Genomic DNA, 13,392 nt, shown 5'->3' on the forward strand with positions numbered 1-13,392 from the left:
GACAAAGAAGTTATTTATGAACTACAGTTTGGGTCACTTTGGTAGTTTTACGGGAGTCCATAAACTTAGTTGCATTATGGTTTATGCTTGTAAAAAGAACACAGTTAGAAAATGGCTACTTTAGGATTAGACTGTGTGTTCTCAACTAATTTCCTTGTTTTTTCTTCTCTTGGATTTTAATATGATGGCAAGTGTGTATAAAAGATTTTTGAAGAGCTATGTTAAGTATCTCATTTGTTTAACGTTTTTTAGATAATTGGGAGAGGGAGAGGCTGTCTGCTGAAATAAATTGCCTCGGGTTAACATAATTTACTAGTTTCTGCCCTCAAAAGTATCTTAAAATTGATTATGTTGGCTTTAATTTTATCTACATAAATGTTTACTTCTGCCCAGATAACATGAAAGAATTTATGGTATGGGGAAGTGTTTTTACCTTTATTGAAAGTATGTTTCTACTCAATTAACCAACATTTGTAGAACTAATTAGTTATCAAACAAAATGAATGTAAGCTTCACAAATATACATTTATAAAATCAGATTGAATTAGGTATTGAGGATAAAGGGGGAGATGAACAATAATCTGATTGTCCCTTATTTTATAAAAAGTAGACAGGATAATTACTATCTAGATAAGTTTGTAAAACATCTGTGTTGGCGTTTTTCTCCCAAGGTACTTGGACCTGGGGTGTTTTCTTTTTCTGTATTTTTCTATTTTTGTTTGTTTTCATCTAAAAGGCATTTCTGTGACCTTTAGGGAGACCTGTCTGTCACAGAACTACCCAAGTCTGCCAAAAGCTCAGATAGTCTTGTCTGACACAGATAAGCACTGAAAAGTCTTGGCTGAAATGGAGGACCAGAGTGAAGAGGCAGCTCTGTACCCTTCTCCTTTTAAAGGGAAACTTTTGATGCCAGAGAAGTAGAGGCACCTTGGAATTGCCAGTATCCCTCAAGGAATTCTTCTTTAGTAAAGAATGTGAAACTGGAGTGCTCTCCTTCTAATTCCTTGAATTTTTCATCTGGCCTGGAAGAGGAATGAGTCTTGCGCCTGCTAAATTGCCAGACCCCTTCAGTTCTCTTTTGATGCAGCTTCCATAGAGTGTTTCCGTAAAATATACCCTTATTGACATTATTCCAATCATTCTGATTTTTCTCCAGCTTTGATGGCTAGGAGGGAAACAGTAGAGATGGAACTGTGTACTCACAGGAAGATTAATCCTTTTACTTTCATCTGCCTTATCTTCCCAAAAGGGTTCATTGTTCCAGATATACTAGTAAAGCATATTGATATACCAAACAGTCAAATTTGAGCACATGTGATTATATAGTCATAACTAGTTGACATTACTGAAATTCATTGAGAGGATGATGAGATTATAGGATTGAACCCTTTTAATTTGCTGGAACACCAGGAATATAAACCAGTTGTAACTTACTAGCTGTTTGAATGGCTATCTGATTTTTCAATTGGTGGTTTTATATTTTTGTTTTAAGATCTTAGCAAAGCAATGTCTCAAGATGGCGCTTCTCAGTTCCAAGAAGTCATTCGACAAGAACTAGAATTATCTGTGAAAAAGGAACTAGAAAAAATACTCATCACAGCACCATCACACGAGTTTGAGGTAAGGGCTCTACAGTGTTTTTTGCTTTCATCCAGCTATGCTGAGTTGCTATTGCTGCTGCTGATTATCCAGCTTAAAATAAACACAAGGTGTAATGAGAACATAAAAAAAGAAAAAATAAGATTGCTTAAACAATTAAGGATTTTCAGTGTTTGGCCCTTGTAAAACCATTGTCTTTTTCTTTTCTAATTCTACAAAGTTTCCAAAGTTTGAAAGAATCAGAACAAAATTATACTTTATTTGTTCTGTGTTTTGATATCATTGGATAGACAAATAGATACCAGTGTTCAGTTAGAATTGAGTAGTTTATCAACCATGAATCCTGCATGCCTTTTCCAAAGAGCCAGTTCTGATAGAACCATGCTACTTTGTCAGCTATAATAGAGGTCTCACAATAGACAGGTATTTACTTTTCTACATATAAATCAATAGATAATCTTTTCATTTTCAAATTTCAATTTGTACTTAATGTTTTGAGGTTAGCTGTGTTTTGTTCCTTTTTGTTCTCTTGGAGAAGATTTATTTTCACTTAATAGAAGTAGAGAAAGATATTGGTGAATAAATACAGAAAACCATTTGGAATTCCCATGGACCAGCTAGTGTTCAGATTACATGATACTGGTGGGAGATGGGGAGGGTTATTTACTTGTATTCCTTTACGCATGATTCCTGTTAGCTTCTCTTCTTTAGTTTAGATTGGGGTATAAAAAGGCTCTGTTCTACCCATATTCTAATAATATAAGAATTTCATTAAAGGTATTTTAAGTGTATAATATATATGTTTTTATTAAATATTAAGCGTTCTGCTAGTTGTAACGGTGACTTCTGTTTTCATAGCACACTAAAAAAGACCTCGATGGATTTCGCAAGCTATTTCATAGATTTTTGCAAGAAAAGGGACCTTCTGTGGATTGGGGGAAAATCCAGAGACCTCCGGAAGATTCGGTAAGTTTTAGATAATATGTAGGGAATTTTAAGGTAATTTAGGACATTGGTTTAACTTTGGAAATGCAGTAGTATAAAGCACCAGTAAGAACCATCACTTCAGACAATAACTGTCTCCTCATGCTGAAATTATGGAAATAGCCTTCTACCACTTTCCCTTCTGTTAGACCCATCTATCCAGCTCTGCAGAGGACTTACAAAAACCTAATCTCCCTTTAACACCACCTAATAACTTAATATCCCTGATTATGAGGCAATTCTTTGGCAAAGTACCAAACACAGTCAGAAATTCGTTTATGTTCTTTTCTTCTTCTCTCTCCCAAACCATCTGATGTCTTTTTGTCTGTAGGGTCATGTACAGATGCTAAGTCAGCTACTTAAAGGTCTCCCCATGCTTTCAACCCACATAGCCATATTTCCCCTGCCTGCCTTGTGGGAACCAACCCAGCAGTTCCTTCGCACACATTGTATTTCTAGACTTCTGTGTATGTTGTTTCCTTGGAATGCTGTGGTCTCTTCACCTATCAAAATCTTGCTTATTCTTTGAGGCTCAGTCCAATGCTTCCACCACTGTAAGCAGCCCCTAGCAGAAAGCTGCACTGAAGAGGTGTAGTGCGATAATACCAAAGGTTCAAATCCTAGCTCTGCTGCTTATGAGCTTTGTGTAAAAGGAGAGTAATACCAAGTGCTTTATATACTTCATAGGCTTGTTGTGAGGCTTCATTAAGAACCATATGTAGGGCTGGCTGAGTGGCTCAGTTGGTTAAGAGCTCGCTCAAGAGTTTGAGCTCTGAGCAACAGCGGTTCGAATCAGCCCAAGCTGAGCAGCCGCTGAGCTGCCAACAGGTGGCAGGATGGCTCAGCTATAAAAAAAAAAAAAGAACCATATGTAGAAACATGTTAAACTCTGAAGCATTTTGCAGATGTTACTGGTTATTTCTACCATCATGTGGCACTCAGCTGGCCTAATTAAAATTAGTTGTTTGTATGCCTGTGTTGTCTTCTTACTAGTTTTTAAGGCTAGGGTACCATGCGTCCTGAACTAACGTTTGTTGAATGGATGATTTAAATGAACTGATTATCTAGAGGGGGGACCAAGATGGTGGCCTAGGAGGATGCTGAACTTGCTTCCTTCCAAGAACACATGGAATGTACACCTATATTTAAAGTAATTCCTCCTGAGAGCCAATTGAACAGCTTCTGAACAACATCTGAGCGAGAGACCACATAGAGAAGGTTGGGAACTGCAGGAGTTCTCTGGAGCTGAGGGAACTATCCAAGAGCACCATTGTTTGTTTCCCCTGCACATGGATAGAGGGCAGAGACTCCATCCAGGTTCTCTGGCCAACCTACAATGCCACTGTAGCACACCCCAGTCACCCCTCCCGGAGCTAGATCCAGCAGGAACAGGAGGACACCATAGCATACATACAAAGAGGCCCTTCCACCCGGGTATTGATTCAGCGGGTATGGCAGGGCACTGCTGCTTGCACCCACTGGGCTGTGCATGCACGCAGGATTCCCCACCTAGATAGAGGGCGGAGTTAGCAAAACTCTGTGGTACCCCCATGCAGCGCTGCTCGGTCCAGAGAAAGGCAAAGGTAGTGGGGCTGCCTCGCCCAGAGGGGGTGTGGAACTAGGAAAGTGTGATAGTGCACGCGCACACAGGGCTGCTGCATCCAGAGAACGTGCGGAACTAGGAGGATGTTGCGAAACACACACAGAGCAGCCCTGCCCAGACCCGGCTCAGGCAACAGACAAAGTAACAGGCCATGCGGCGTGTACACTGAGCAGATCTGCCGGGTAGCCCTGCCCAGATCAGAAGGGCAAGGAAACACACATATACCAGGCTGTCCCACCCAGAACCCATGCCTTCTGGCCACACAGTGTACCACGCATGCCCACCCAGACTACAACGAGCCTGCCCAAACCATGCAATTCGCAGTGTATACAGAGGTGACCTTTTCAAAATTGGAAGATATAGCTATTTCATTGAACTCATAGACAAGCAAAACCTGAAGGAGTTCCCACCACTAATCTGGCTTTACAAGAAATATTAAAGGGTCTTCTTTATGCAGAAAAGGAAAAGCCACAACCAGATATAAGAAAATATAGGAAAGAAAAAAAATCTCACTGGTAAAGGTAAATATATAATAAACACAGTGAATTAACCACTTAAAAAGCTAATATGAAGGTTAAAAGACAAAAGTAGCAAAATTAACTATAAGTACAATAAATAAGGGATGCACAAAATAAAAAGATATAAAACATGACATCAAAACGTAAAAAGTGATGGAGGAGTAAAAATGTAGTGCTTTCAGAATGTGATTAAACTTAAATGCCTGTCAGCTTAAAATAGACTGCTGTAGACGTAAATGGATATATATGAACCTCATGGTAACCATAAACCAAAAGCATACAAAAAATAAAGAGAAAGGAACACAATCAAAATGCTAAAGAAAACCAGCAAATCAAAAGGAAAGAGATCAAAATAAGAAAGGAACAGAGAAGAGCAACAAAAACAACCAAAAAAACAACTGACAAAATGTCAGTAAGCACAGTACCTATTAATAATTACTTTAAATGTAATGGACTAAATGTACCAATGAAAAGACATAGGGTGGCAGAATGGATAAAAAAACCAAGACCCATCTATATACTGCCTGCAAGAGTCTCATTTTAGGTCGAAAGACATACAGACTGAAAGTGAAGGGATGGAGAAAGATATTCTATGTAAATAGAAATAATAAGAAAGCTGAGATAGCAATACTCATATCAGACAAAATAGACTTTAAAACAAAGAATGTAAAAAGGCAAAGGACATTACATAATGATAAAGGGGCTAATCCAAGAAGAGGATATAACAATTGTAAATATCTACGCACCCAACATAGAAGCACTTAGGTATATAAAGCAAATATTAATGGATGTAAAAGCAGAAACTAACAGTAATACAATAATAGTTGGGGACTTTAATACTCTAAGACAGAAAACTAATAAGGAAATAGTAGCCTTAAATGCCACATTAGACCAGTTCGACTTTAATAGACATTTATAGAACATTTTAACCCAAAACCAGATTTTACATTTTTTCAAGGGCACATGGAACATTTTCCAGAATAGACCACATATTAGTCCACAAAAGTCTCAATAAACTAAAAAAGATTTAAATTATATCAATCATATTTTCTGACCACAATGGCTTGAAACTAGAAATCACCTACAAGAAAGAAAACTGGAAAACACAAATACGTAGAGATTAAACAGCATGCTACTAAACAACCAGTGGTTCAAAGTGTAAATCAAACAAAATAAAAAACTACCTTGAGACAAATGAAAATGAAAACACAACTTTACGAAATTTATAGGATGCAACAAAAGCAGTTATAACAGGAAAGATCAGAGCTATACAGGTCTAGCTCAAGAAGCAGAAAAAATCCCAAATAAACAATCTAACTTCACACCTAAAGGAACTAAAAAAAGAAACAAAACCCAAAGTAGAAGGAAAGAAATAATAAATATCAGAGCAGAAATAAAATGGGAACTAGAAAAACAATACAAAAGATTAATGAAACTAAGAACTGGTTCTTTGAAAGGATAAATAAAACTGACAAACCTCTAGCAAGACTCATGAAAAAAAAGAGACAGCCCAAATAAGTAAAATGAAAAGTGAAAGAGGAGAGATTACAGCCAACACCACAGAAATACAAAGGACCATTAAAGAATACTGTTGGATCGTCAGGAAAGTCATGATGTATTTTTCTATGTTTTTCAATGCAAAAATGCATCATGACTTTCCCGACGATCCAATATGAACAGTTATATTCCAACATATTGGACAATCTACAAGAAATGGATAAATTTTTAGAAACATACAACCTTTTAAGACTAAAGCAGGAAAAAACAGAGAATCTGAACAGACCAATTACTAGCAATAAAATTGAAGCAGTAATAAAAAAACTCCCAAAAAACAAAAGCCCAGGAACAGATGGCTTCACAGATGAATTCTACCAAACATTTAAAGAAAATTAGTACCTATCTTTTTCAAACTATTCCAGAATATTGAAGAGGAAACCATGCTTCCAAACTTATTCTAAGAGGCCAACATTACCCTGACATCAAAACCAGACAAAGACACTACAAAAAAAAAAAAAATTACAGGTCAATATCCCTGATGAACATAGAGGCAAAAAAATCTCAACAAAATACTAGCAAACCTTATTCAACAATACATTAAAAGGATTATACATGATTATCAAGTGGGACTTAACCCAGTGATGCAAGGGTGTTTCAACATCCATAAAATAATGTGATTCATCACATCAACAAAAACAAGCAAAAAAATCTTATAATTATGTCAATAGATGCCGAAAAAGCATTTGACAAAATTCAGCATCCACTTATGATAAAAACTCGCAACAAAATGAGTATAGGAGGAACTTATCCCAACATGATAAAGGCTGTATATGAAAAGCCCACAGCTAATAATAGCATACCCAATAGTGAAAAGCTGAAAGTTTTTCCTTTGAGATGAGGAACCAGACAAGGATGCCCACTCTCACCATTATTATTCAGTGTGGTATTAGAAGTCCTATCCACAACAGTCAGGCATGAAAAAGAAAGAAAAGGCATCCAAATTGGAAAGGAAGAAGTGAAACTGTCACTATTTGCAGATGACATGATATTCCATATAGAAAACTCAAGAATCTACCAAAAAACTAATAGAATTTACAAAAGAACTCAGTAAAGTAGCAGGATACAAAATTAATATATAGAAAGCTGTCGCATTTCTATACACTAACAAATGATCAGAAGAAGCTAAGAAAAACAATCCATTTATAATTGCATCAAAAAGAATAAAATACCTAGAAATAAATTTAACTAAGGAGGTGAAAGACCTGTACTCCGAAAAGTATAAGAGATAGGAACACAAGGTCCCTGGTTGATTTATGATTGTCATTGTTCTTGTTTTAAAATCCTCAAAAGAGTGGGGTTGTTGTTTGTTAATGGGGAGGAGTTATATGGAGATCAATTTTTTTTTGATTGAGGCAGAGAATTGGCATAAAGAATATCATACCAATATGGTATTTATCTTCAATAATTTTGTTTTGCTCCATAAAATAACGGAGCTTTTCATACTCTTAGTCTGTCAGTACAAAAATATTGAAATGTGTATGTTTAAATGACAAGGCATTCTAAGAAAGTTACAGTGTATGTGCCCAGTAAAAATACATAGTTTTTCGTTTTGTTTTGTTTTAGGATGAATTGTAGTATATTGTGCAGCTAATGTTTGCCCATCTTTTTGAAAGTCTTACTAGAGGCAACTTGGCCAAGGGTCTGACATGACGTGACACAGGATGGTTTATTCTGAATATGGTGAAGCCTTCCCAACTGCAGTCAGCTAATTGCAAAGCCATTAGAGACTTGTTGTGTGTGTGTGTAAAGATAAAATGAGATATTGAGTGTAAAAGCATTCTACCAGAAGGAAACAGTGGCATTTAAGGAAATGGCCCTGAGGACATGGCTGGATATAAAGTCTCATCTTTTCCTTGACATAAAGCTTTAAAGTGGTAATATGTAGAATCACTAATCTGAGCAAATATACTAATTTACCAAATATTGGCAAATCTATTTCCTACTTTTCGATTCCACATTGAAGTGCACAGTCTTTAGTTTTCTTCAGGACTAACCTTCCTTCACATGCCTTTATATACAGGACCTTTATTTCAGAAAGGGGACATGCCTAAGGAGGCTGACCATGAATGAGTCTGTGATTCTTACTTCCATTCTAGTTGTTTATTTATTAGTTCACTTTATAAATAGTAATGGTAAATATGTGGCTACTTTTAGTGTCAGTTCCATGACTGACTTAGAGAAATGCCAGGTAGTATTGTTGGACAGGGGCTCTTAACCACTGCCCTTGAGTGATAGTACGGGACAGTTCAGTCCCACAGAATTGAGCTCCTTGGGAAAATCGTAGCATGGGTATTGGTGGTAATAGCACTCTTTGAACATCCCATTCTCAACCTCCTCAACCCCCACCCTACAGAGTCTTTTTGGACCTTGGTTCATGTGTTGCAAGGCCCAATACAGATTATTTTAGTATTACACTCTTCAAGCGTATCTATTATATAGGCATTCTGCTTCTTACAGTCAGATGAGAAAAATATTTGTGAAGTTCTCCTATCCCACATCTTCACCTGTGGTACAACTGTGAGGCAGTTTCCATTATCTTTATTAATGTAGGACAGCCCTGAACCTACAAGATTTACTGGGAGAATTTTTATATAAAATAAGATGGGTGACCCATGCCTACCTCTAATTTTAATCCTTTCTGCTCTGTAATTCCTTGGGGATATTTTAACTCCTTTTCCTATTTTAGATCAGATGTGAATAACTGACTCTCTGCTTCTCCCGTTTTATAGCCAAGATGAACCTGGACTGTACACCAGGCATCTCAACCTGGGAGGTCTTTACAGGGATTGTAGGCCCTTCATAGATTTATTTGTAAGTAAAACTGTATAAATGTACATTTTTTTTTTCAGAGCAGATTTCTTGGTTACACTGGAGAGATGTCAGAAACTACCATTTCCATCTATGAGAAAAATTAATGGAAGATTGAAACAGAACTTAAAAATCATGCTTTATTATATACCTCAAACAGTTTGTTTAGATTTTCAACATTGTAAAATACCAACCCAAATAGTTAAAAAAAAATGCTTATTTTTTTATTTTTTTAAATTGTGATAAACAAACCTTATAAGGTTAATAGGCATTTTAGTTGTTAATAGCTTTTATTTTTTAATGTCAGGTTTATTGAGGTATAATTTACATATAGTAAAATTGACCCTTTTCCGTGTACAGCTTTATGAGTCCTGGCAAATGTGTATACTCATTTAACTACCATCACAATCAAGATACAGAACATCATCCCCAGCAGTTCACTGTGCAGCTTTAAAATATGCTTCTTCTTAAACCTTTTACAGGGCTCTGGTTCGCACTTCCCTCTAACCTTAAGCACACAAGCTAAGCAAATGTGTATCTTTTTAAAATACTACCTTTTCCTTCATTCCGACTTCTCCAAAGGAAGAGGTCAGCCTAACCTTACCCTCAGTTTTATGTCATCTGACCTTTCTTTTAGCCTGTGTCGGCCCCTCCCCACACACGTGCTTTTTAATCTTCCATAGAACTTTCTTTTTATAGCTTCTGGCCTTTTCCTTCTCCCCTACCTTCATTTCTCCAAGGCTGCTCCAACAATGTGAATTATATAATTAAACTAACAGTGTACTTGACACTTCTTTACTCAATGGCTATTTAGTACCTCAGAGTTTACAGCTAGTATACACAATAGACAGGATGATGTTGGCATTTGGATTCTCCCATCTCTTCTACTTGAACTCTTTTCCAGCCCCCTGGGTCATCTACCTTTGTCCTTTCTAATCCATACTAAAGTGGAGTGTTCTTTGAAAGCCGCCACCTAAGCTGATAAAGATATGGTCCAAATGCCTCTCACGGTTGACTAATTTTATGACTTCAGCTGATTTCTATAAAAGGATGATGAATATTTACCTCTTCATAGTGCTTGAATTTTATTTTTTTATCATATATATATTTTTTTTTTTTTTTGCCTTTTGCAGTTAAGAAAATATCCAGAAGTCTTTGAGCTTCCTAGAATTTCTATAAAGAATTCTAGATTACAGTAGGCTTTGAGGAGCAGTTGGCACCTTTTTTCATAGTTACCTCCTACTTTGTAGGATCATTTGCCATCTGTAACCACTCTCTTCTTTTATTTGTTTCTTGTTTTTGTCATTCGGGTTTCTACCAGTTCTTTTATTGTCATCTGTTCTCTAGTTTACCAGGTTTAAAGTACACAGTTGTAATGGGGATCTTATAATTTTATATCTCTTCAGCATTTGGGAAGTTGCTACAGTTTTTAATGGAACAGCAGTGGGTATGGGACTCTGAGAGGCAAAGATATCAAGAGCAATAAAATGCCATAAGAATTGAATAAATGAGAAGCAATTTACAATATGTTTTTAAATAAACTTTAAATTTTAGAGTAGTTTGATTTATAGAAAAGTTGCAAAGATACACTATGTTTTTAACAAGTAACATATAGCTATCCAAGCTGATTTTTGTTAACCTAAATCCCATTTTTAGACTTCTTCCTGTGTCAATACTAACACAAAATAATTGCTGAAAATGCTGATGAAATTTTTCTTCCAAACTCAAAACAGAAAATAAATCAAAGATAGCTGAGAAGAAACATGGAAGTGCCAGAGGGATACCTGTGATTAGAGTAAATATGGAAAGGGGTGTAACTAAGCCATTAAACAAAGATTTATATTTACATAGATGGGCTTGTTTAAAACAAGTGTGTTTAGTCTCAAAACCCTTGGGAGATTGGAAAGTTTTCTACTTCAAAAGAACATGAAGCAAACACCATTTCAAAAGTTTTTGTTTTTTCATGAAGCAAAGACTTTTAAGCATTTTTTGTTTTAAAAAAATTTGTAAAGACCTATGTATGCAAAGCTCTATCTCTGTAGTTAATGCCTGTTGTCAATGTCGGGGTGCTTATATGTCAGACGTTGTACTGAATTCTTTGTTTGTGATCTCGTTTAATATTCACAACAGACCTGGAAGATGGGCACTATTATGCTCATTATATAGAGGAGGAAGCTGAAGTTAACAGTAACTTGCCTAAGATGAGAGTCCTGATATGAGCTATGTAGTCAGGCCCCAAAGACCTGGTTCTGTTCTATCCATTAGTAAGAATAATGGAGCTAGGTCTTCAAAGACTACAGCCCTAACTTTATCTCTAGTGCGAAGAATGTGGCGTACTTTATGTGCTTATCAACAAAAAAAATAATAGAATTAACAGCAAACAATCAACTAATGTGCCAAGCATTGTTCTCAGCTCTTCACATGCAGTTCCTTACATAATCCTCAAACAACTCCAGGAGCTCACTATTATCCCCGTTTCACAATGGAAGACTCAGACTGAGAGGGATTGAGTTGTCCACACAGTTTGCTAAACTAGTGAGTAAACGGCAGGACCAGTGTTTAGGCCCAGATCTGTCTGAGCCCAGACGCTTAACCACTATGGTAGGTTACAGAGCAGTCACCAGTTGCCATCAGTGTTTGAAAGGAACTTGAATGCCTTTAAAGCATGGCTTTTCTTTATTTCTCCATCTTGAGGTGAACTGTTGAGTAGGCTCCACTCCTTCCCTTAGAGCTTAAAATACCCTCACTTCTCTTTGAAGTTCTTCCAGCAATACATTTAACAAATATTTATTGAATAGCTACTGTGTGGTGGGCTTTTATCTAGGCCCTGGGATACAAGTGAACAAGCTAGACAAAGGCCTAACACTCATGGAGCTTCATTCTAGTGGGAGAGAGAAAACATAAATGCGTAAAAAAGTAAGATACTCTTAAAGACTAATTCCCCATTGCTGCTTTCCTGGCCCAGGCGTACCCAAAGCAGTCACATCGCCCTGGCTGAAGTCTCTTTTGATTTACCTGTAGTCCCTACGTGAAGCTGTAGAAGCATCCTTTATTCATTACTTTTATTCTACAAATTTATCAAATATCCACTATTTTAATTATTGGGAATGTAAAAATAAAAACAATCACTGCTCTTAAAGACCTTACAACTTTGTGCTTCCCAATCTTTTCCATGTAATGACATGCGTAGAAAATGAATGGGGGTTAATACAAGAGGCTGTAGAGCTGGGAGAAGGACTGTTGCTTTTTCAAGCTCTGCCCAGCTGCTTAAAGCACTAAAGGAATCAACAGCATAGGCATGTCATAATAGCAAACCAGCTTTGAGTTTTTGGTTTAGTGGGGAGATGTTTGCACAAAGATATGTATATAGTCCAATGGTATAATTAATAGCTATGAGGGTAGTCCTGGAGATACTTCACGGAACACCTTCCACCTAACAAACTAGAGAGATTAACTGGTGCTCTCCATTTTCTTGGAATGCTTGGTCTACTCTTGTAAGTTCTTCTCTCACTAGTGGAGTGGCTTGCTCACTAAAATTCAGTTGTGTTTTTTCCCATGCCAGTTATATTTGTTGTAATGGCAAATGTAATTAAATTTTATATAAACCAATGAAATGGGTTTTTAAAAAGTTATTTAAATGAAAAAAAAAATGAGTTGAATGCTTTGGCAAAATCAGATAAAGATGAGTAGCTGAAAGAAAGCTATTGAATTCGTTATGGGCAAGACAAGTAGGAAAGAGAGAAAATTGCATAAGTCTAGGATGATTCTACTACATGCATGTTGTTTCACAGATGACTGAGTTCTTGATCCACTTTCAAGAAATGAAACTGGAAATCACAGATGGCATATTATTGGTGTGATTTACATACCCTGTTTCCCCGAAAATAAGACCTAGCCAGAAAATAAGCCCTCGCATGATTTTAGGTGCCAAAATATGGCACCTTGGCATACTGAATATTGTAAGCTGAAGGAGTTTGTGGAAAAGACACCCTTCTCCTTGAAACAGGTCATAAAACCGTCATGTGAGGGGTACGTGCCCTCCATATCCTGGAGGAATCATGCTACGGCTTCTTCTCCGGCTAGGTCTTATTTTCCAGGAAACACAATAAGATGACAGAGCTCTGGTCAGCAGATCCATACCATACCTAAAGAAGCGACCTTTGTAAATGAGTGTACATTTATTTGTAAAAAGTTGAAATAGTTTATATACCTAAAACTTTTTCATCATTCTATCCTTAAACTTAATTTTTTTTTTTTTTTTTTTTTTTTAGCTGAGCCATCCCGCCACCTGTCGGCAGCTCACGGCTGCTCAGCTCGGGCTGA

The 13,392-nt window shown here is 36.7% G+C and overlaps 1 protein-coding gene across 6 annotated transcripts in view; it reads left to right on the forward strand.

Moving 5' to 3' along the window:
* Nucleotides 1-13,392, forward strand: part of UGP2 (UDP-glucose pyrophosphorylase 2) — a 51,119-nt gene that overhangs the window by 16,475 nt on the left and 21,252 nt on the right. For all 6 annotated transcript variants that reach the window (XM_019635352.1, XM_019635321.1, XM_019635342.1 and 3 more), the window contains exons 2-3: nucleotides 1,493-1,620; nucleotides 2,458-2,565. In XM_019635352.1, coding sequence (XP_019490897.1) covers nucleotides 1,507-1,620; nucleotides 2,458-2,565 — 222 coding nt within the window. In that variant the 5' untranslated portion in view covers nucleotides 1,493-1,506. The remainder of the gene's footprint in view (nucleotides 1-1,492; nucleotides 1,621-2,457; nucleotides 2,566-13,392) is intronic.

Source organism: Hipposideros armiger, unplaced genomic scaffold (assembly GCF_001890085.2).
Source record: "Hipposideros armiger isolate ML-2016 unplaced genomic scaffold, ASM189008v1 scaffold_2, whole genome shotgun sequence".
NCBI classification, from domain to species: Eukaryota; Metazoa; Chordata; class Mammalia; order Chiroptera; family Hipposideridae; genus Hipposideros; species Hipposideros armiger.